Source organism: Cydia splendana, chromosome 15 (assembly GCF_910591565.1).
Source record: "Cydia splendana chromosome 15, ilCydSple1.2, whole genome shotgun sequence".
NCBI lineage: Eukaryota > Metazoa > Arthropoda > Insecta > Lepidoptera > Tortricidae > Cydia > Cydia splendana.
In genome coordinates, this window is record NC_085974.1 from 7967252 (window position 1) to 7991879 (window position 24628).

Genomic DNA, 24628 nt, shown 5'->3' on the forward strand with positions numbered 1-24628 from the left:
ATTCTTAAGCGGGTTTAAATTTTGAGGCCATGTCCGCTAATACTATAGACAAAATATCAAGTTTAATAAACACAAAAAAAAAACATTGATGGGCCTTATTTTATAATTTAGGCCTTACTTTGTAATTTAAAGTAGAGTTAGGCCAAGAAAAATCTATAGCGATTTTGATAGAACACGCAGTGCAAGTATTATTTCAAACGTCGCTTCTATGAAATTATGACATATAAATAACACTTGCACTGCGTGTGCTATCAAAATTGCTGTAGACTTTTCTTGGTCTGACTCTAAAATATTCTTTATTACACCACAAACATAAAAACAAATTAAAAAAAAACCGGCGAAGTGCAAGTCGGACTCGCACACGAGGGGTTCCGTACCATTATTTATAAAAACGGTCACCCATCCAAGTACTGACCCCGCCCGACGTTGCTTAACTTCGGTCAAAAATCACGTTTGTTGTATGGGAGGCCCCACTAAAATTTTTATTTTATCCTGTTTTTAGTATTTTTTGTTATAGCGGCAACAGAAATAAATCATCTGTGAAAATTTCAACTGTCTAGCTATCACGGTTCGTGAGATACAGAGATACAGACGGACGGACGGACAGCGGAATCTTAGTAATAGGGTCCCGTGTTTTACCCTTTGGGTACGGAACCCTAAAACCGATTTACAATGTAGATAAAGGTAGCAACAGGCGGTCTTATCGCTGTTAGTTCTTATTCTTCGTTTGTTTAGCATTAGAGTGAAGGTGACGTGTCTTTTTTAAGCATGCAATCGTATAATTATTTATTAGCTTTTTTTGTAATAGTTATGTACTTAGTGGTTAATATTAGTATTTACTATTTTTTTTTTCAATAATGCTTAAAAACGAAGTATAGACATGACAACCAAATATTAACGCCATTGTAGGGCAGGATATACAGAACATGAATCATTTGTACTGTCACGCTCCGTGATTGTTGAGCCATTTAGGGTTCTAGCTAAATTGGACATTCCATAGAGCACGAGTAAGTATGGAACAACCAATTCAGCTAGGACCCTAAATTGCTCGACAATTACGAAGCGTGCCTGTAGGTACCTAAAAATTTTGTTAACCCATTTTAATCATGCAATAAAATATTTTTGATTTTGATTTCTAATTTGAAATATTAGAATCAAAAAGTTCATAATAGATTGTATATCATAACTACAAAAATGTGTTCCCTACTCTCAACCTTCCCCTTGTATCTTAGGATCTAGATATTTTCACACAAGACGGTTTATCGATAACTTCTTACATCACTAGATTATCGACATTAAATGTCGACTATTGCCCATCACTTTTCTGGCTGTGTACGTATTTAGAAACTTGACTCCGCCCCTAAAATTAGTGCGATAGGGACAACTGCAGCTGAGGCGAAAAATCCTGCGTAAAAATGACAAAAATCGAGGTTTCGTAGTCCTCTTTTTCCTCCCCCAAAACTTAACCAATCGTAACCAAATTTGGAAATCTAAATGATTATGAAATTATCTGTGTCGGACCGTTTTGCTTTTTTGGCTAATTGATATCAGTTTTGAATACCACGCCTCTCATTGCGGCATAGTCTATTAGGCCATTTTGGCCGTTTTTGAAGGGCTCTAGCGCCTTAAAAAACAAAAATATCAAAAAAAGCAAAACGGTCCGACACAGATATTGACAATATTAATCTGTGTTGAAAAAATCATTGCTCTAGCTTCAAAAACCACGGAGGAAAACGAGGACTACGTTTGTATGGAGGAATGACCACTCCTGTTGGCTCTTAAGCTATCCTGATCCTGACTCTTTCATAATGCGTCTCATGGTATAATAATATACTCCGCCTGGTACTCCATTCCCGTCTTTTCTAGGTCACCTAACTGACACGGGCTTACGTCATCATGCGACAGCGCTATATGATAATATGCGATAGCGCTATATATAGCGGCCATGTTGTTGTGACGTAGCCCCGTGTCACTCTGGGAATGGAAGACCATGTTTTATTAGACTATGATGCGTCTGGGAAAACAGAGATGAGGAGTATAGAAGTAGGTAGTTTTATATTTAGCTGCATAAATAGTTCTTGTTTCAACGACACTTAGATCATGAACTAACGATAACATCTCAGAATCGAGTTCCATAAAACATAAATTCATTATTCTTTATTCAAATGGAGCATTGATAAAAACAGTCTGAATGGAATATTTTCCCATTGTTACGGTAATGGGGGGTATGACAATTATTACTGTTTCAACTACAAGCTGCCTACATGCTAGTTGACTGTTCATCTTGAAATTGCTCCATTATGTATTGTTATGGCAAGATTATAGATCAGTGATAATTTTGTTGTTTGTTTATGCGTTAAAATTTAACTATTTTATTTAGATGACTATCGGGGAAATAACAATAACATTTTTATCGCACTTATCGTTATTTACTGACCACCTATGCAATAATCTACCTACTTACTTACATAATACACTAACTTCTTACTGAAACTGCAGAGACGTAAAATTGCTTTAAAAAAACCATTTGATGTTTTTTCGAGAGCCACGATTGCTACCTACTACACTACACCTACCATCATCTCGGCGACATACCTATGTGTCCGGCCCAGGCCCATTAGCGTAGGATATAAAGTTTACTAAAGTGCGAGATTTACTGAAAAACCAACCTTAAATCAACCTTCTCCGCCTTCCAGGAGAATCCGTGCGTTGCTGGACATGCTCATCGGACCTTCACAACAACTACTGCTCAGACCCCTTCATGGCCGGTCGGATCGACAATCCTTACGGCGTGCAACTGTCCAACTGTGACGCCAACACTGGCGCCACCTACCCTTACCTCACCTCGTCCAAGTCAGCTTGCAAGAAACAGAAGAAATATGGTAAGTTTCATAAACATACCTGAACACATGGACAACTGCTGCTTAGAACTGTTCATAGCTTACCCTTACCTCAATCCGTTCTAGTCATCGGAAGAATTTATATTTGTTTCAAAACAGCTTACATTCCCTTGTCACGATGAAAGTTTCAATGACTTACCTATTTTACACTTGGTATAAGTCTATCTGCAACAAACAAAAGGTTTTAAAACCGTAAGGTGGTGGTACTGTGGTGCTCGACGCGGTCCCAGTACTACATGTCATCTTGAAACTAAGTCATTGTCATTATTGACAGCAGGGTGTTATCTATTGGGGAATGAATGGGGTAACCGAAGACAATAAAAGTCTAGAAGACAAAGCAACCCAATTAACCAGCTTGGCCTAATGATATGAATGAATGAAAACATTTATTTTCAGGCAACTATTGGCCCATAGATAAATACCTTAAAACTAGCATACATATTATTACAAAATATATCTTAAAACTAAAAACACAATTATGGCTGCGATGTAGTTCGCAACCCCGCAGTGTCAGGGAGCCGGCCGCGGAACCGCCGGAACTTGACACCCTTCGGCCAAAACTCCTCCTTGGTGAAGGTCGCTAGATGTTCAGTCGGAACGCTCAGCACAAAAGAATTAAAATTCACACTGTGTCGAGATTCCAACTTCACGACCCTCAGGATGAATCCGGACTTGGCTCGTACATACTTCACGATCTCCTCGACCTTCGTAAGGTAGTGTAATCGGGACACATACAGCAGCGTCGTCGGTGTTGCAGGACGCAGCAAATGGTTAGGTCCAGTCGGTGCGGTACCGCACTGATATGTTTGACACGCCGCCACTGATAACCTGTCTGTCACCTTTCCTCTGGATAAAAGCACTCTTGATCATGTAGTGCGTGAAATACCTTTCAACATTAAAATTACACCTTATTTGAAATTTTAGAAACAACTTAGTAGGTACGTGGATAGTTTCTCACGGCGTTTAACAGTCCCTTTGGCCTATTTACGTTTTGTAATTGTTTTGACCTCGCTTCTAGGTTACGTTTAACTGATAAAGTTTAGTACCCTTATCAAGGTTTCGCTCTGACTCATCTCTGCTGCTGCTGCTGCTTCTCAATACGTAATAGTACTCATCTAACGTTCTCAATCAATCCCATGGCACCTACTCATATATAGTACCTACCTACGTGCAAACTTGTGAATGGATCCTGGTTAAGCGGTAAATAAACAAATGACTCTAGGGGCACTATAAGTTGATTGATAGACTGTTGACGGTTTAATTAAGTGATGCTCGTCATTGTAATGTTTACGCGACTACGTTGGTAGGTACAGTCAGCCAAGAAAGTGGTCTACCACTTTTCGACTCTATAATCTGATTGATAGAGTCGAAAAGTAGTAGACCACTTTCTTGGCTGACCGTACATAGGGTTAGACCAAGAAAAGTCTGTAGAGATTTTGACAGCACACGCAGTGCAGGTGTTATTTTAAACTTCAAACTTCTATGAAATTATGTCGTATAAATAACACTGGCACTTCGTGTGCTGTCAAAATCTCTGCAGACTTTTCTTGGTCTAACTCTATTATATTCGTGTTATTTAACTTACCTATCTTTATTTATTGAAGTAGATTTTTTATTGCTTGACTACCTGTAGCAAATACGCAGGTAGGTATTACGTATAAAAACTAACGAATGTAGAGTTATTGTATGTATGTATTAGAACCTATACTAAATGGCGGCATTCGTAACCGTGCTACGAGCCTCAATTAGTCGTGAACCTATGTAAAACTGATATTTTGATTTATATAACCTACGTATTATAAGTAAGGGGTAAGTACAAAAATAAATTAATGGAGACTTGTACAGTTTTATGAATACAGGGGCGAGACACGAAATAATAAAAAAATACACCGACTCAATTTCAACGTCATTCAAATTTGATTTGCTATTTCAATTGCACTGACGATACCTGTAGCTCATACCAAGATATCTATTCTTCAATGGGTACGTTAATACCCTAAAAATAATAGTTATGCAGCTTACTGTACCATCGTTATGTTATATTCATTTAAATGAAGATCTACCATAAGCCTTCATTACAAATTCCCCTCGTCTTACGTCCGCCTTATAAAGCTACTTAATTTACATTATACTTACCACAGTTTCTCAATGTCAACCTCACCTACCATTACACAACATGGCCAGGAGTAAGTACTTATACATCATTCTATTGTGTTCTCTAATCTACGCTAATTATGTGATATACATGTGTAGGTATAAAGAAGCCGTGTAAGTGCTATATTTCGCGCTTCCTACTCTTTGGGAAAATTTAGATGTGACAAGGTTGAACCTTCTTGTCACGGTGTGGTAAGATGATTCATAACCACTCAAGTGTAGGTACCTACCTGCTACGTGTTTAATGAGTTTATGTCCTTACATACTTGCCCTTCAAAGACGCTTATATGTAGTGTTATGATAGGTAGCCATTATTTATTTTGATGCGCCTTTTAATGTTGAAATAATTTGTTTATAACAACAAAACACAGCCTATGTTGTGTCATACATGATACTTCTCATGTTTTTTATTAAAAAAATATCCAAAATTACTGTACTTCGGTAGGTTGACATAAATATTGTTGGGTACCTACTTACGATTTAAATACATAAGTTGGTAGTTTCGTTTAATCACTCACTTATAAACTAAGTAGGTATACCTACCTATATTCTGTATCTTTAGGTATTTAAATAAAAGTAAACAAAATCTACCCTCAAATGGCTCCTTAAGCCAGTTGAGGGTAAATGAAAACATTACATGATCAAAATAATGGAGGTTAAAGTCAGGTCGTTCAGTGACAGTTAACCAATAAATGTTATAACTACCCGAAAATATACAAATTATTTATTTACTTTTATTTAAATACCTAAAGATACAGAGTAGGTATACTTCATTAACTCATGTCATGTTCTTGTTCATATTCTCACAAACAAGGGTAATAGCAAGTCACGTCCGCAATAAAAAAGTCCTTATTTTTTCAACGGTGTATGTACTCACCTACAACTACATAGCGATTTACGTAATAGGTCCACCAACAAACAATGCACCCACGTGTATAAGATATTGTTGCGATATTACGTTTGCGCAAGGTCAAAAGTAAGTAGATAATGTCCTGTTATTTCTCGTTGTGATAAAACACGATGACTGCATCTTAAAATATAGATCTAGGTACATAAGCTAACTAGTCTTGCTCCGAATTTGTATGACTTATACCTCAGACACCTAAAAATACCAAAATCCGCGTAGAAAAGTACTTACCTACACATTTTCCCAGTGAAAAATTATGATAGGTAATTTAATACCTAATAACTTTCATTTGCTGACATAAACAGAAGGTGTGGGTAGCAATGGGGATTTTATAAATAGATAGCTTTTCCTGGCAAACCGCTTTTCTCCGTGATTATTCATCTTGGTTCAATGTAGCAACCATAATATCCGTAGTTTCTAGTGAGTCTAGTTGCTCGGCTAGATTATCTCTGTATCTAAGAGGGAAAGTAAAGAGAAATAAAGATACATTTTATATACGTAAGTACCTAGTATGGGGTTATTGTGGGTATATATCATCGGAAGATCAGCGCTGGAAGCCACCAGCAACATGCTGAGATGGGGCCATTTCGTGGCACTTTAATCTTATTTTGTGTTTTCTTTTATACTATGTACTGTTCCGATTGTTTGTGCTTACGAATAAATCTATTCTATTCTATTCTATTCTATAAGGTAATAGGCACTTACAACAAACAATATTTCTATACATAAGTACCTACCTAAAATCTAGAACGTATTTGTTTTGCTTCACGATGTTCTGCCTATGATGTCTATCAGTTGCCCTACTTGCCCTACACGAAAATAAGTTCATATATTATCTCGGGTTGACCTCCACATTGGTTAATAAGTAGGTAGGTATTATAATCGTAAATGTAAATAGCTTGTTACCCGATAATTCGTTGACTTGTTGACCTATACCAAGATACAGAATGATACCTCGATGGCATGCATAAAAAAGTTTTCTTAATTCGTTAACTCAAAACATCCTAACTTACTTATCGGTAACTTCATAGTTCATACTTAACCTATAATATAAAGGTGTTACGTATAATTAAGGTAAACGGCCCCAAGTTCGTGTTAGTACGTTATTTCGTTAGTTTTGTTTCTGGCGCAAATAATAAGGAATTCAATTATTTTTTATTCTAATTATACATATGAAAAAAATCTGTATTATTTAATCTCTTCAATAAAGTAATAACCAATATTTTAGTAATTAAACTGAGAGTAATACGACGGTCGAAACTGTCAGAGGGCCGCGAACAGCTGTGTTGTATGCGTGCACTTTTTTTAGGCGTAAGGTGCGCGCTCTCACTTGTTAAGCTTATAGGAAGGAAAAGCTAAACCCATTCGAATAAAAGTTTTTGGGAGTGTTTCTGTGGGTTCCTTAGTAATTGATTTGATAAGAAAAAAGATTGAATATATGCATAGAAATAACTTAAAATTGCAATAATTCGACTCACGAAATAGCGGTCATTTTATTTTTCGTGTGTCTCCTATTTCGTGCCACTAACGAATCAAGGATTTTCTAGATACATTTTGAGTGCTTGTTTTTAAATATAACAACGAAGATAATTAAAAAAATAAATTAGTAAACAATTAATGTATTTCATGAAGTTTCGTATGAGCGAAATTCGGTATATGTTTTTTTCACTAGAATTCTCATAAAACGAGTTTGAATGTAACCCGAGTTAAAAAATTTAAGGTATATACCACGTATATTCTCATATTAACTACTAGCACAATTTTATTTATTATTCAATTTATTTGATTTATTTTTGTGTATGTTTATATTTAACGTATAAGATAGTAAATTATTTTTTGTAAATAATTTTTATTTTTTAATTTATTTTAATTTGTAATTTTTATTTTATTTATTTAAATAGTTTGGCTCTTAATCACGTATTAAAGTACCCATATGGTTTACAAAGTCTTAATTCAACCATTAAAGACGAAGAGTACAAAAAACTTTAAGCTAGCTCTCAATTTTTTTTTTTTTTAATATTATTTTTAATTTGACCATACAATTATTCGTAAGTAGGTAAGACCGTTAAATATAAATGATTATCAGCAAATTATCACCAATTACTCTAAGAAAACTTTATGCCGAAACAGGGGACACGAATTCACGAACTTAGGAGCTGACCTAAATTTGTATCACGAAATGGGAGCCAAATAAGAGGTTCACGACAAAATTCATATAAAATAAAGTTTCAACTAAAACCCTACAGTTTATACATTAAATTATCAACAAAGAACTAATATAACTTATTCAAAAGCTTTCAAGGTAATGATATGCTTAGTAATATTTAAAAAAATATACAAACTCTCAACTCACTCTCAAGAGCCTTAACCTGCCGAAACAGGGGCCCTTTACCTTAGGTACACGATGATTTTTAATCGGTGATCAGGAGTAGAAAGATATTAATATCTAGCCCAAATTAAACTTATTAGGCTAGGTCTCGCGCAATTATCTCATTGTTTAATTAATTAAAAGTTAAAACATAATTAAAACTAATAACCACTAAATACATGGTTATCCTACATGAAGTAACTACGATACGTCAAGTGCCATCGATATGGTGGGAAATTTGGCGGATTTTTGACTTTGTTTATGCATATGACAATGACAAGTTATTACTCATAAATTATCAATTGCCATTAAGTTTGTAAAGAGGCTATAACTCATAGATACCGCGATTACTAGAGTGACAAGGATTTTAGGATAAAATTGATCTCAAACTTAAAATTATTGTAAAAAAAACAAGTTCTCTTCTCATCTCTCATCTACATCAATTACTGAGTTAGAAAAAAATGTTCCTGATCACCGATTAAAAATCATCGTGTATAGGAGGTACAAGATAAAAGTAGGTAGGTTACAGGTAATTAGACTAGGTAGGTCTCTTGACAATCCAAAGACAGGGGTACTTAATTAATGCGGTCACCTAATGTAAAGTATAAGTAGGTTGTCAACTTGTCAGGCACCCGACATAGTTTGCATGCGGCGAACGACCTTTTGTGATTGTTGTATACCTAACTTAGAGAAACTAAGTAGGTAGGTATAGGTACTTACTGCTACCGCCTTTTTCAACATTTGTTGGATAATGCAACGAAAGTACATACAGAGCGGTGAGCGGCCGTGGTAAAGTTCATTGAGGCCGAATAAATGCTTTGACATGAAGGATGGTACATGGTTGAAGGTTGGTACTTTTAAAATTGACTTACCCTGTTAGCTCAGCGGTCCAAAAAGACACCGACAAGAGCATGCTGGCCAATTGTTGACTCGCAAATCCGTCTCTACCATGTCACTCCAGCGATATCTAGGGCATCTACCTGTTTCGCAAATCTTTAACATAAACTATCTCTATTCCAGTGAACGGCGAGCTCGTGATCTCCCGTGGCTGCACATGGAAGCGGGCCGACGACTACTCAACGACCTGTCCAAGCACGTCCAACGGACCCAACGAAGTCACCTCCTTCTGCGAGACGTGCGACTACGACGGCTGCAACGGCGCCGGCGCCCTCGCGAAGACTGCTGCGCTACTGCTGGCGCCGCTAGCGCTTCTTTTGTTTAAGTAAACTTAATTTTAGCTTATAAGGTGCCTTTTGAACGCCAGTGATATTAAGATCTTCAAATTATAAGCCTTATCAGAATAAAAAATGTTGCTCGCAAAACTTAGGCCACAGAGAATTATTTCTCCAAGAGGCATGAGCTGCTGTATAAAGAATATCTCTATAAATTATGAAAAAATAAACTAGGTAGGTAAGTATTCTGTGTGGAGTGGCGGGAGTGTGCATTGGACAGAGCCAAGTGGCGGGAAAGAGGGGAGGCCTTTGCCCAGCAGTGGGACACACTAATAGGCTAACAAAAAAAAGGCATTACCGATGTTCGAAACGACGGGAAGAACCGTCGTTAAACACCTCGTCGCACCAACGACCATAATGGCTGTTAAGTTTATAAACACCGTTTGGTGTATAACATAGTTTATATAATATGGCGTTCAAAAGGTTAATCATAGCCTGAACAGACTGGTCCGTGCGATCAACAAAAAGGGCATGATGTACAGTTGTACACAAGGTGGAATTAGCTAGTTTGTTAGTGCACGACACCTTGCACTTTGTGACTATGCGCTGAAACTTGGCACAGTTGATTCTTAGCTGGTCACGAGCAGATACAGACCGGGAGACCTCGAGAGCCACGTCTCATTTAGTGGGGGAGAGGGGGGAAGTACGACGCCGCCGCGCTTCACTTGGAGCAACATTTCTCTAAAACTTTACCTATTAGGGCATGTGATATATCATTTTCGGTTAAATTAAGGATGAGAAATTTTTTTTTGGAACCAAAACAATGCACTTCCTAACAAAAAAAAAACATAATGTAGAAAAGACAAACAACGTATCTTGGATTTTTTCATAATTACCAATTTTTTTTTTAAGTGTAGTAGGAATCTGAAAACAAAAAATATAGTTGTGAAGCTACACTTATTACGTTTAAGAAAATATATAGTTTATTATACAAAACTGTTGTTACATAAGAGATAAAAAATAATATTAAACGTGGGCCAGAGTGATCTCAATACAAAATATTATTAATGTGGGAAAGTTACTTATAATTTGTTCTACAATCGTTTATTTTTTTAGTTTTTCGTAAATAACTCGTAAACGGTAGCCCACAGCAAAAAAATATCTTTTACGTAAATAATCTGTTTCAGATTTCTTATAAAATAAGTGCTACTTTTTTCCACTAAGATCAATATTAAAAAAATATTGAAGGGAGAAAATAAATACTAAGGTCCTCTTTTTTAGTCATTCGTAAATAACTCGTAAACGAAGGCCAATAGCAAAAAATATTTTAACACAAGAATAATTAGCATAAAATGTCCTACAAAAAAGGTTATTCAAACTTTTTCGCTAGGATCAATATTTAAAAAGGGGACCTTAGAATTTATTTTCTCTCTTTAATATCGTTTTTAATATTGATCCTAGCGAAAAAGTTTGAATGACCTTTTTTGTAGGAAATTTTATGTAAATTATTCATGTACTAAAAATTTTTTTGCTATTGGCCTTCGTTTACGAGTTATTTACGAATGACTAAAAAAGGGGACCTAAGTATTTATTTTCTCCCTTCAATATTTTTTTTAATAACGATGGTAGCGAAAAACAGTAGTACTTATTTTATAAGAAATCTGAAACAGATTATTTACTTAAAAGATATTTTTTTGCAGTGGGCTACCGTTTACGAGTTATTTACGAAAAACAAGAAAAATAAACGATTGTAGAACAAATTATAAGTAACTTTCCCACATTCATAATATTTTGTATTGAGATCACTCTGACCCACGCTTAATATTATTTTTTTATCTCCCATTTATCAACAGTTTTGTATATTAAACTATATATTTTCTTAAACGTAATAAGTGTAGCTTTACGACTGTATTTTTTGTTTTCAGATTCCTGCTACACTTTAAAAAAAAATTGGTAATTATGAAAAAATCAAAAATACGTTTTTTAGTCTTTTCTACTTTATGCTTTTTTTTTGTTAGAAAGTGCATTGTTTTTGTTCCAAAACTAGATTCCTCATCCTTAATTTATCCGAAAATGATATATTACATTCCCTAATAGGTATAGTTTTAGAGAAATGTTGCTCCAAGTGAAGCGCGGCAGCGTCGAACTTTCCCCCTCCCCCCCACTAAATGAGAGGTGGCTCTCGACGGCTCCTGGTCTGTATCTGCTCAAGACCAGCTAAGAATCAACTGTGCCAAGTTTTAGCGCATAGTCTCAAAGTGCAAGGTCCCTATACAACGGTGTGCAGTAACAAAGCAGCTAAATGTAAACACTTCACATTGGCCGCCTTCGCTGGTCAGTCTTTTCGGGACCTGATTCTCGCGGTTTCGTTTTAGCATTTGTGATAAGGTATTCCGGTGTTCTGATATATACGCAGTTGAAATGAAAGATACATATTGGCAATTATACAGATATATATTATACATAGGCAGCTAATATGGTTAGTTTATTATGATACGTATACGACTAGCCATGCGAATAGGTATTACACAACATTTAAACTGGTTTCCGATTGTGGAATTCGTAAGGTGTGATGCTTTATCTAAATGTAAGTCAACGTAAAATATCAAAACATCGGAAAACTTCGTTTACTATGACAAAATAATAATTTATTACATAGCAGTACCGTCAGTAAATAGAGGGTCACAGATTACCTTAATACTGTAAGTAAAAATAATGACATCTTCTTCCTTATAGCTCGCTGTACTTCCATATAGCTCGCTGTACTTCCATATAGCTCGCTGTACTTCCATATAGCTCGCTGTACTTCCATGAAAAGAACCAAATTAGTTACCCACCGTAATGTAAGTTAATTCATTGTTTTGTTAAAGAATAACATAAAGCTGCTGTTTTTATTCGATGACTTACGTTCAACAAAGATTAACTATTCAAAATGTTTACAAACTTTTATTCGAACAAGCCTTTGCTGTGCCTTACTTAATTTTTTTTTAATTAATTCCAGCATTTTAATGTATTTTTATTACCTACCAGTGTACCTAATAGGTAGGTGGGATAAGCCTACTATTCACACTAGAACTTTTATGTTATTTTGTAGATAGCTTGAGTACCTAGCAAGTAAATAAAAAAATATTATAAGAAGCACGATTAAATGTCTCCAAGAATAAATCAATGCATTACCTACATTTACCTAACAACAGCAAACTGATTTTTTTTCATAAGTAATAAATGTTTGTGAAATATATGAGTTGTAAATATTGTGTTGAGTTTAATAACAAAAGGTGTTTTCCATTTAAATAACATAATAAAAAAATAAGTATTTTTTCTCCCGCAGGCGTACTTTTTTATTGTGTCAGTTTTTAAATTCGGTTTTGAAAATCTATGTTTATTTGTTTAAATTAACTATCTGGACAATTCTTACTAATTTAAGAAAGGTGCTAACTTTAATAAAGTTTAACCTAGCCTAATACGATGTTTTATGTCTTACACCTGCTTACCTACCTAAGTACTTAATTAATTAGTTAATTCCGTAGCCCCATTTCCACGTAGGCAAGCCGGGTGGGCGGCATCCACCACGAAGGCAGAATTATTCTACATTGGAATAGAACCTAGAGGCAGAACCGCCACTTGGCCAATACAATTTTTTTTATGAGATTAGAGGCTAACGAGCGGACGAATCGCCTGATGGTAAGCGATTACCGCCGCCCATGGACACCTGCAACACCAGAGGGATTGCACAAGTGGTTATAATATTTATGGAGAAGTATGTATTTATGGGGAGTAGGTAATTGTAGGTTTCAGGTACCTAAATAAAGAAGATTAGATATAATTTCGTAAAAAAAGTTTATTTCTACACCTGAAGTATAACTACAGTAACTAAATATAAAAAGCAATGGACGGAGTGCAGTCTTATTGTCACAGATTTTCTGCTTATAGATATACTATTTTAAAATACACTTTTTAATTTTTTCATTAATGAAGTCAGAAAACATAAGTATTATAAATTATAATCAATATTAAACCATAAATATATTTTGGATGTAGGTAAAATGAATCATAATTATAAGATCAAATTCCGAAGACATACATATTACATAATATAATTATGATAAAAAAAATACTCATCTTAAAGTTTGTACAGAAATATGAGATTCACAACAAGTCTAGTCTAGAAGGCACTACATGTACATTTCATGTGCTTAGGCAAATAGGCACAAGTGTGTATGTGTTAACATTATTCTTCAGTCTAGTTTTACTTTTTACCTAAGAAGTAACTTTTTTAATTTGTGCCGATCACACAAGAGGTAGCTATAGTTTTTATATAAAATTTTAGTCTGTCTAAATCATATAAGGTACAAATTTTTTTTTTTTGCATGATCATACCTAATAGTCAAGTTTTACTGATAATAATAAAAGAGTGATGGGGCATCAATTTGGAAAAAACAATATCTCCCTTATTGAATAATTCTAGTGTTCTTGGAATATTTATGCTAACTCTTTACTTTTCTCATTCTAACCATAAAAAAGGCAAAACCAACTATTCATATTTCTATGGTATGGTGTCCTGAAACATTAGTCATTATTTGATATGTTCACTAAGGTACGGGTCAATAGAACCCCGCCAAAGAATGGTTAATTATGAGTTACACTTATTTTCATAGAAAAAGTTACACTAAAGTAATCAATTGAAGAATTCTGATTAAATTATCCAAAACCAAGTTTTGGACATTACTAATGGAAGTGATGTTTTTGTAGATTCAAAGTGTCAAGGTTAAACTGTCGTCTACCCAGGCCCTTGTCTTCTGCTCCTCACACGCGTCAGCCATCCTAGATTTGTTACGACCGATTTTAATTTGTACCCGAGAAAAGCAGCTTTAATTTGATAAAAAAAACTGCTTTTCATCTCCGTCCATAACAAATATGGAGTACAGAATAATTGACGGAGATCTCCAGTCAGGGTAGATAGAGGGGTGAATTTTTTTGGGAGCTTAGTAAACGACAGGTTAATATCAAACTGGTATTTTCTACTAAGAAAATAACTTCAATAAGCAGCTGATGCCAACCAGCAGCAGCAGCATCAGAGGAGTCGGTGTGATCATGTATGATGCGTTACAACCATCTTTACTGTTACATGTGCAGTACTCTAAGAATATGTTGTAAGTACCAGTTCTCATCAAGCAGAATCTCTCATCCCCTTGGATGCCCACTTCACCAAGATATGCGCAGTCTCTGAAGTAACGCCATTCTCCGTTAACTGAAAAACCACAATAGTATGAGAAAATTAATGATTGTACATTTTACGTAGAGTGACTTGCACAAACCCACTAACCTGGGGTTAAGCGGTTAAACCGTTTACCCAGTGTCAAATTGTACTGGTAACCATGGTAACTCTAGGTTTAACCGGCTAACCCTGGTTTAGTGAAATGGTGCAAGTGGCGCTTAGAGAATAATATTTATGGAAGACCAGCAAAATTTGCTTGGGTTGCAGCTGTGTATTTGCTCAACGGATGTAAACGGATGCTACAGCTATCACATAGGCTACTAATTTGACTCCTCATTCATCAATATTGGTGGCTTTTGATTGGAACACACAACACAAACATAATCAACTACCTACATAAGCTGCTAAAATCATTATAGATTACCATACCGCTACTAAAAGGGATGGAAATGACATTTAAATACATAATCAGGATGTGTACTATCAATTGAACTTACCTTTTTGTCTAATTTTCCGGCACATTGTCGGCCTCACGCCCGGCAAATGAGGCAGTCCTTTTTCTTGCACGCAATCCGTTATGGGTACGGTACTGTTGTCGAAAGGGTCAGCACACTTGGGATCATTGTTTGATCGACAATTCCAACATTTTATTGCAGACGCTGAAACCAAAATTGAACCATAACAACCTAAACATAATAATGGGTGTGGTGCGGCTAACGAAATTTCAATTAATCACTTCAAATATTACCGTATGGCGCCAAGGCGAAGATAATACTCAGACAGACCATAATCTTAAAAAACTCAGTCATTTTCTCCTATATCTATAATGATTTCATACACGAAATACACGAATTAACAAAATAAAAATTTTAGGCGAACGTTTGAAGTTGACTTTTTTGGCCTCAGTTTGACAGATGTTAACATTACCACAGATAAGGAAAGCACGCTGTGTTCAACTTTAAAGTGATTATAGACGGGCGTACCGGACCGCGAACTTGGTGCGGTCAAAATATTATTTTTTTCGCTCTCACTTAGGCTAAGCGCGCACCACGATTTTAGTTTTTGCGACACGATTTTAGAATCGCGCTGTAATATATCGCAGAAAATTCACTGCGCGCACTGCGATGAAAAAGTCGCGGTTTGTTCATTCTCAACATGGATTTCGTACCAGTCGTTTGTCATGAAACGTTGTCTTTAATATGTGATCGCTGTATGACTTTGAGTATTTATACCACAAAGGTGATCTCCTTCTATTTCCATAATTAAATGGTCAACATCTAGCGTCTTCAGCAGCAGGTTCCGACATGTTGACGCTTGCAGAGCGATATGCCGACTGAGGTCCGGGTGCGATTTTATTATCGCAGTGCGCGCGGGGCCATACAACTCCGTATGCCGCAATTCACTTTGCGACAATCGCGTCGCGAGCAGTCGCGGAAAAATGTGACAAATCACAATTTTAAAATCGCTGCGATTTTTTTGTCGCATATGCGCGCACTGCCATATAAACACATACGTTACATTTCTGCGACTAAATTATCGCGCGACAAAAAGTCGTGGTGCGCGCTTGGCCTTATAGAATAGCTGCGCGAACGTGCGCCGGATCGTACCAAGGTCGCGGTCCGGTGCGGCCGTCTGTAAATCCTATTAGCTTGGAGCTTAGACAGACTAACTAAAAACCGTAAATTATACAAATTGTAGTCACAACACTACGTACTGGGTGTGTTCATTCATTTCGTTCTTTTCATTCATTCATTTCTGTTTCAAAACTGTTGAAGTGTCGTGTGTTGAGTTTGCGACTTTGTTTTGTGTAACAATTTAATTATTTTCATGCTTTGTTAAAGATTATATTTTAAATATGACAACTTTATACAGTGTATTGATTTTCGCTTGTACTCTGCCAGCAGGTAACTACAGATTTCATTCATAAATTTCCTGTAATGACACTTTGATTTAACAACTATTTTAGTTTTCAGCGTACGTTGTTATCAATGTGCATCGTCCCAAAACTTGCTAGAAGATACTTGCGGCGCTTATAAGTCATTCGACAAAGAGAGTCACATAGCAGTTGACTGCTACAGCGAAGAAACCAATATACAGGGAGCATTTTGCATGAAACTCACTCAGCAGGGACCTAAAGGGTTTATTTGTAAGTAGTTTGTGTAAACTATAGGTTGCAGACTCTTATTCCAGTCTTAATACATATAGTTCATGTGTTATAAACATGAGTACAAGTTAACAATTAGCTAAGTAAAGTAGTTAATCTCTTTTTTATGTACTTTCCAGGGGATGGTAGATGGCGTCAAGTGATTCGCCGCTGTGCCTCAATAGCAGATACCGGAGTCACCACAGTGTGCAATTGGGGAGTGTATGAAAATGGCGTCTATTGGGAGGAGTGTTACTGTGCTTCGGATGAGTGCAATGGTTCATCATTCATTACCTCTTCCGTTGCACTGACTTTGAGTACCATAGTTTTAGCTTACTTGCACAAACTTGTTTTGTGATGTAGTTAAGTTATAGTTTCATGTTGATGTAATTGACATTAACAGGGCTCAAACTTTTAGTGCTGATGATCTACCTAGATGATTGTAAAGAATTACCACTTATCAATATTTTTAATTAAACAATATTATATTTACATCATCCAGTGTGCAAAACGGCATCATCTTTACATCACCCACAATACAAATTCGAGCCCTGGACATGAAGATGAACTGGTATCTTGGTGGGCTGAAAGGGCACTCATGCAAAATTATTACACATAGGTACATTGTAACCCACACAGAAGAACAGTTACCAACTGTATTCAAATGTTGAAAGTTTGAGAACCTAGTAGACTGTCATGTTCAATGAACCTAGTAGCTATTGTTCTGATTTAATTTTAAAAAATCAATGGCCACCACAATTGGATTCTAGTTAGATTCTAGCTTCTAGCCAAAGGAAGGTGTACCTATAAATATTAATTTCAACTTAATTTGACAGTAGAAGAAAAAAAAAGTGGAAGTAACAAGCATTAAGCCTTTACTTCTGTTATGTTTACACTTGTTTTACAGGCCTTGTAAAACATGTGTAACCATAACAGAAGTAATACCAGTTTCATATCTTGTGTAAAACATACCTATATGTATTTTCCAATAGAGTTAGAACATGACAAGAGCCTAAATATTGTAAATTTGTATGTTGTTATTTTGTTCCGTCCAATTTATAATACTTCTTAGGTTTTAGTACTTATACATTTTATGCTAACTTTTTAATGAAGTGACAAATACAAATAGGGTAGAACTTGGACCTATATGTATTTTTTCAATAGAGTAGGTAAGTAAATGTCAAGAGCCTTGACAAATTTGTGTCTTGTAATTATTTTCCGTCCAATTTATATTAGTTTTTAGTACTTATACCTGCATTTTATGCTAACTTTTTACAACTGTCTTCAGTAAACATCTTATTATGGTATTACATTTTTAAAGTGTAGGTAACATTCATTTCAAAGTATACATTTTGCACAATTTCGATTTAAGACAGTGTAGAGTCAGTAAAATATGTAATAAGTTAATAACAAAATGCCTTAATAGAGTAAGTATAAAGTAGTATGTTGTGCCTTAACATACTTATACATTTTCATTGTAGATTGTAAGAGTTTTATTATCAGTTCTGTGACTTGAGAATCTCATTAATATTGTTTACTTACCAAATTATTCATGCACACAATTATTTTATGATAAATAAGACTTCAAAAACATTCCCGAACCTTTGATTAAAGCAACTTCTTTTTTAACAAATGTAACATCAGTTAATTATGAATTATTATCAACCTATGCATTTTCAAATAAAGAGGACTATACACTATCCTTGTATATATTCCAACAATGAACCTCTTATAGTGACTTAACGTTCCGTATAACTATAAGCATGCTAATTTATCGAACAAGCATTCGCGTTGTTAACTGGCCAAGCCAAATAGTAGGCATAATGATGCTAAATGCTGGTCAATGTAATTGATTTGGTTCCCCAGCGATGGTAAAACAGTATATAGCTTTGTTAAGTTAGCTACTAACAATCAATTCATCATAAGTGGCCATTACCAACCGGTAATGACTACATTGTATACAGTATACAGTAGATAATATAATGAACACATACAACTAGAGAACAAACTAAATGGGGTTGGCCGGTCGAAGGCCTTATGCGAAGCTCGACCTGCGGCCTCGCTCTCACATCTGGCCATTGGTTTATCCAAGCTCTGCTTTGCTGCCTTCGGCCTCGCACATCAGCGGGCCGCCATCGCATCGGTCTTGGGTGGATTTTGGCTTTCGACCTCGCTTTTAGGCGATTGGTTCGAGACCGAGCTCGGTTCTCTTGAAAATCCTCCCTTGGCCTAAGTCCGCGAAGTAGGTAAAAGGTACACTTATTGAACACTAATTGCTTTTCTACTGGTAGATAACTATACGTACCTATAGGAGGCTATAGGTACCGTACCCGATGGCCTAAAAGTGTACAAACATGTTTTTGCTCACAGCAATGCTGATAAACATCCAGATAACGCTTCCTAATCTGTCGTCATCACAATTAGGTAGTTGTTTCAAAACACAGGCTACTGTCTAATCCTATAAGGGTTAGTACCGGTATAATACTGCCCTAATTTAGTTGAATTAGGTAGGTAGAAATTTCAAAATATTAATTGAACTAAAAAAACAGCACAAAAAAGCCAAATCCGTATTGCCTATTGCCCGTTGGATTTGATATTTGTGAACGAAAGTCCTCAGTTTCTGCGGCTGGACCAGTCTGTCACAGAAACAATAGTCTGAATTTCAACCTGAAAAAAAAATACTTACCTACATATCTTTTAAAATTTTCTAGAATTTGTGCACTTATTAAAGCCGTAAAGTTGAGTAACTCCGCTTTACGGCGCGTAACTTTGTACGCGGGTGCTACTCGCCTTTATTGGTGCTCGGGTTCATAAAGTTTATGTTCTCTAAATGCATTATTGGACAGTTGTAAAACTTAAGTAACGTAATATCTAGTAATTGAAACTTCTTCATCAAAAAAATTAAGTACCTACTACTTACCTACAGTACACAGCTGAATAAAACTTAACACATTCAACACCAAGAACCCGACTGTCGGGTACACTGTTCGTAGCGACTACGCGCTACATACGACGAAACCGTGGCTACGCGCTACGAGCGTAACCCGTAGCACTTAGTGGTATTGAATGTGTTAAATATCTTTGTACTTGTTCACGATACGAGTTAGGTAGGTACTCGTACCTAACAGCTTAATCCAGTGGTGGGCAAATTTTCTTCATGGGGGGCCAAAAAGTTTAGGAAATTTAAGTGGAGGGCCAGAATTGTAGCCAAAACTTAATTTTGATTTGCGATAATCGTGAATTCGTGGGCCAATGCCATATACTAATTATTTCATAGGACCGGCGGCGGGCCGGATAAAATCCATTCGCAGGCCGCAGATGGCCCGCGGGCCGTACTTTGCCCACCACTGGCTTAATCCGTAAATAACATTGATGATGTTCCATAATGTGAATGTTGATGTCATAAGTGTCATAACTTTATAACTTAATCCACTTTGAATGAATGACCTACAGTATAATGTCGAATTTCACATGATTATTGGCTACGACGACTAAACGAGGTCGTATTTGTTTACAAATTATTTACGACCCAACAGGCCAACCTGCCTTAATTGCCCGTGGGTAATAAATACTTTTATATAAAAGTCGGTTTATCAACCGCTTAATTCTCAAGTTATAAAATACGTCTCCGCAATAAATAGAGATAAGTTTCGTTTAGTTGCGCATTCAACGAAGGAACATTCCCACTGCGCGAAAAGTGCTTGAATATGATAAACGAAGTCATGCACTTCAAGCTAAACCGCTTCAGCGGAAGGGCACTAAAAGCATCTCAGAATTGTCATTTTCATATACCTACTGGTGTAATGACTTGTCGTTGTTCATTGAGCTTTCGCTAGCGGGCGCCCGTTCCCGACTAACTTCGGGGCGCACCGCCGCTCGGCGAGCGAACCTAGGAATCCGTTAATCCTGCTCTGACTCACGGCTGAGTCACTACGAGTGAGCAAGCCGGCAGTATGTCCCGGGTCCTCTCAGACGCTCAACGTTTTTCGCTCCCAGGCTCCAGTTTCCCGTAGGCTTCAGGCTTTTCTCTTTCAGTTTTCAGGGAAACGCGGAGGAGACCGCGCGTCGCCGGCCGCGCTACCGGCAGAACCGTTTCATGCAAAATGATTAAATAACCGGACGGCACAGCGAGCCAATCAAGCAGTCGAGTGATGCAATTAAATATCGGGACCTTTTAAGTGATAAAGTGTTATGTTGACAAATCGAATACATAAGCGAACGATTAGTGGTGCTAAGAGAGGACAGTAAATCACATCGCGTCAGGAGCTGTGACGGATTTCGGCGTAAGTATATTTTTATTATTTTCTTGTCATTATCGATTGGTGTTATTGTTTTGAAGAGAGCCGCTGGTTAAAGGTTACGACCTTTGGCCTGGGAGCCTGGAGCGTGACGTTATCTAACCGCCGCGCCAGGGACGCACCAATAGCAGGTATGTCGAGGAATTTAAATGCCAAATTCTATTCTAATATCTCAATTATTTCAATAGGTACCCAATGAAAGTTCAAATTACAGTCTTACTTTCAATTAAGTTAAAAATAGTTTGTAAAATTGCATAAAACGTCTGGTTAGACAGTGAAATAAAAATCAGGGTTGTCAAAAGAGAAAAACTTATCGAAGGCTGAGAGTTTATTTTAGATTTACAGTGGAAAATAGATACATATAATCTGAGATTTTAACTATAAAATTCCCGAGAGACTCGGACATAAATATTAAATTTAAATATACCATTAAACCAGTCACATTTCACGGGTCAAAATGTTAGAAAATATATGAAAATTACGTGAGTGACCCGTTGTCAGGATACATATTTGATTTATAATCTGATACAATTTATCGTTTTTGACAAGCCTGCGGTCCGGGCACCCGGGCAGCCGAGCCGTGGCAATAAGCCGGGACAACGCAAAGATGATGATGATTTATCGTTTTTATTTAGTGTCAACTTAATCAACCAATGTTAGACTTTTTAACACAGTCAGGGCCAAGAAACCGACTGTCGGGTACACTGTTCGTAGCGACCACGCACTACATACGGCGAAACCGTGGCTAGGCGCTACGAGCGTAACCCACACTTAGTGGCAATGAATGTGTTAAATTGAATTTTGCTGTTTAATCCTATAATAAGTTTTTAATTTACATAAGTCGTTTATTTCAGTTTATGTAGTTTTATATAGGTACGCATGTAGAACCGGTTAATTTATTCCTTGTGGTTGTATTAATAAGTAGGTACATAAGTATATCTATTATTCTCGAATCTTCTTTGTACATACATTCAAGATACCTAAACATGACATCATAGGTAAATAATTAATTTAAAGGCAACTAATAAATTCAACTAGTAGCGCGGTCTTCGTAGAGTTTAACACGATTAACGATTCATTAATCCATCGTCAGTTGAAAGTAGGGGGCGCCAATCAAAACTTAACTGTTGTTGATCAACCTAGGGTCGACTTTATTACAATATGAGGTTTCCAGTTGTGTTCAAGGCAAAATAGATTTTTATTTTATGAGAAAACGACATATCTTAGGCATCTTAGCCAAGCAACCTAGCTAAATCGATAATTTAGCAGACAATTTCCATCTTTGATTTACTGTAGACCACCGGGTGATTCAGTGCACCCTACCCCCTGTTGCACAGTGAGTCGATTCCCATTTTTCATTAAAAGCGATACTCACTGAATCGTTCGAAATTTAGATTTTGAAGTAGGTATAATGAATAAATTATGTCTTGAATACTTAGTTCATAAATCACTTGAGATATTGGGCATTTGAAAATGGGGGATCCAGTGTCAACCATATTACCCTAAGTAACCTAACCTAACCTAACACCCATCCCCTTGCACGCGCTTATCGAGTGTAAATAAGGAACTTTTTAATTGGTAGGTACCTACTGATCTGCCCAATGTCAAACCGATGATTTCTAATAATTTGAAACGTTATAAAATATTTAATTATGTAGGTTGGTACCTAGGTTTGTCCTTAATAGATCACCATGTCTGCCCCAGTTGGTGTCTGTAAATAAATTCTATTAAAATATGAGTGATGAGGAAAAGGCAGTCACCATTATGCATCATTAGTCACAAGCTAATGATCCTTCTGACAGTAAAATTTTACATTTTACTTCCTCTTTATTTTCCTTTTTTGATATTTTCTTACTCGTTGCTCCCCTGGCACTTAGAAACAAGAAAAATATGTAATTTTGTTCTTCCCGAAAAATAAACGCTGAAGTATAATTGGGTTATTTGGAAATGTTTTAATGTTAGCCATCAAGTCGCGTCGTTGGCAGGCAAATCCTCGAGTACCTACATCATTAGGAAAAATGCGTACTTATTTATTATTGGGCACGGACAACAAATCATGTTCCTGTTCATAATTTAATTTTGAGTTGAGCTTCTAAAGCCACATTTACACGGCGCAAGAACTTGCAAGCATTACTAACTATGCTTTGGCAAACCCACTATGTCAGTAGAAAAAGGCGCGAAATTCTAAATTTCTACATGGCTACACTTCGCGCCCATTTTTTAAATTTTCCGTCTAATTCTACTGACGGAAAGAGTCTCCAACTTTTCTTTGGTCTACCTCTCTTCTTCGAACCCATTCATTCTACTCCGTCTACTTACTAGTCTTGTTCGAAATCAAGTACCTCGTTTATGGCCGCATTTTCTGTCTATCAAATTATATAGTTTAGCCGTATAAATTTAAAAGAACGACAGAATTACTTATACTTATCCCTACATTACAATGTATTCCTATCCTATATTGTATATCACTAGCTCTACACATATTTACGTAGTTTATCAATCTAGGGTGCAATAGTGCGCACAAAAGCAATTACGGACAGTGCGTCGAGTGCATGGCTGACAAATAACAACACAAGTTCAAATCGATTTCCAAGATTGAACGAGTGAATCACATAGCTGTAGGTACAATGTACATATACAAGAGTACATAATACATAGTTCGAAAGGTCATGCGTTTGGCTCTTATATCAATATCTTAGACAAGTATAAAATAATCTAACCGCAGATGTATTCTAAATAATAAAGAAATAAACAACAACTTCTAGATTAAATCATTGAACGAAAATATATCGATTTTAGTACTAATACGATTTAGTACTATTGTGCAGTGCCATTAGATCATCTCAGCTATGTGGCCAATACAAAGTATATTGTTATTTTACATTTTAATAAGAAGGTTACATGAGCTATGTTTAGTCACGATGAAAAAAAAATTAAAGGGCGAAACTGGACCATTAAAATTGACGTTTTAAGCTTTTTTTTTCATTTATAAACCTAAACTTGACCTACTCTCATTAGGTCAACCCGCAATCCTATATGCAGCCGCTCGATGCATTTTAATTTAGATTCACATAGACGATTTCATTTCCTGCAAATGTTATATAGGTGCACGATGCTGTTGTCATGTTCTGGCATAGAGAAATAAAGTAAGAATAGAGTGCTCACTCCATACATCAGTTTTGGTACCAAAACGCAGTCGACATCTAGCATCGTGTAGCGGTATTATCAGTACCGCTACTTGATACTAGAATTCTCTAGTGTCGCGACACTCGCGACTCACGAAAATTGTATTGAACAACTATTTACAACTAATATTAAAAGCAGAAGGAGATGAAAATAGAGTTCTGGTTAATCCGGTCATAATATTAGCTGAAAATTGTTGAGCATTAGACTTTTCGGTCGTCGGAACATCTATTGTCAAGTAGCAGTACTGATAATTCCTCTACTCGATGCTAGAGATCGACTACG

At 36.3% G+C, this 24628-nt stretch overlaps 4 protein-coding genes and 1 long non-coding RNA gene across 5 annotated transcripts in view; 3 read left to right on the forward strand and 2 right to left on the reverse strand.

Moving 5' to 3' along the window:
• LOC134797559 (uncharacterized) overlaps window positions 1-9717 on the forward strand; it is a 50253-nt gene extending 40536 nt beyond the window's left edge. Inside the window, exons 2-3 of the mRNA XM_063769847.1 lie at window positions 2697-2882; window positions 9350-9717. Coding sequence (XP_063625917.1) covers window positions 2697-2882; window positions 9350-9555 — 392 coding nt within the window. The 3' untranslated portion in view covers window positions 9556-9717. The remainder of the gene's footprint in view (window positions 1-2696; window positions 2883-9349) is intronic.
• Window positions 1-24628, reverse strand: part of LOC134797577 (uncharacterized) — a 113710-nt gene that overhangs the window by 57778 nt on the left and 31304 nt on the right. The window lies entirely within an intron of this gene.
• On the reverse strand, window positions 14427-15635 carry LOC134797560 (uncharacterized). Its single transcript, XM_063769848.1, has 3 exons — window positions 15468-15635; window positions 15217-15378; window positions 14427-14752 (listed from the first exon to the last, which is right to left on the reverse strand). The coding sequence occupies exons 1-3, from the start codon at window positions 15526-15528 to the stop codon at window positions 14526-14528; spliced, it is 450 nt and encodes a 149-aa protein (XP_063625918.1). The 5' UTR covers window positions 15529-15635; the 3' UTR covers window positions 14427-14525.
• On the forward strand, window positions 16463-18461 carry LOC134797561 (uncharacterized). Its single transcript, XM_063769849.1, has 3 exons — window positions 16463-16623; window positions 16686-16865; window positions 17003-18461. Exons 1-3 carry the CDS (start codon window positions 16575-16577, stop codon window positions 17218-17220), a joined length of 447 nt encoding a protein of 148 aa, XP_063625919.1. The 5' UTR covers window positions 16463-16574; the 3' UTR covers window positions 17221-18461.
• LOC134797531 (probable G-protein coupled receptor CG31760) overlaps window positions 20864-24628 on the forward strand; it is a 126281-nt gene continuing 122516 nt past the window's right edge. The window contains 1 exon segment of the mRNA XM_063769806.1: window positions 20864-21145. The gene's annotated coding sequence lies outside the window, so the exon portion shown is untranslated.

Excerpts from the sequence above, each read along its gene's own strand:
- LOC134797560 (XM_063769848.1), bottom strand. The coding sequence starts at position 15,528 with ATGACTGAGTTTTTTAAGATTATGGTCTGTCTGAGTATTATCTTCGCC. Across the intron at positions 15,379-15,467 it reads CTTCGCCTTGGCGCCATACG|CGTCTGCAATAAAATGTTGG; the intron begins GTAATATTTGAA and ends TTTTGGTTTCAG. Across the intron at positions 14,753-15,216 it reads CCGGAAAATTAGACAAAAAG|TTAACGGAGAATGGCGTTAC; the intron begins GTAAGTTCAATT and ends GTGGTTTTTCAG.
- LOC134797561 (XM_063769849.1), top strand. The coding sequence starts at position 16,575 with ATGACAACTTTATACAGTGTATTGATTTTCGCTTGTACTCTGCCAGCA. Across the intron at positions 16,624-16,685 it reads CGCTTGTACTCTGCCAGCAG|TTTTCAGCGTACGTTGTTAT; the intron begins GTAACTACAGAT and ends CAACTATTTTAG. Across the intron at positions 16,866-17,002 it reads GGGACCTAAAGGGTTTATTT|GGGATGGTAGATGGCGTCAA; the intron begins GTAAGTAGTTTG and ends TGTACTTTCCAG.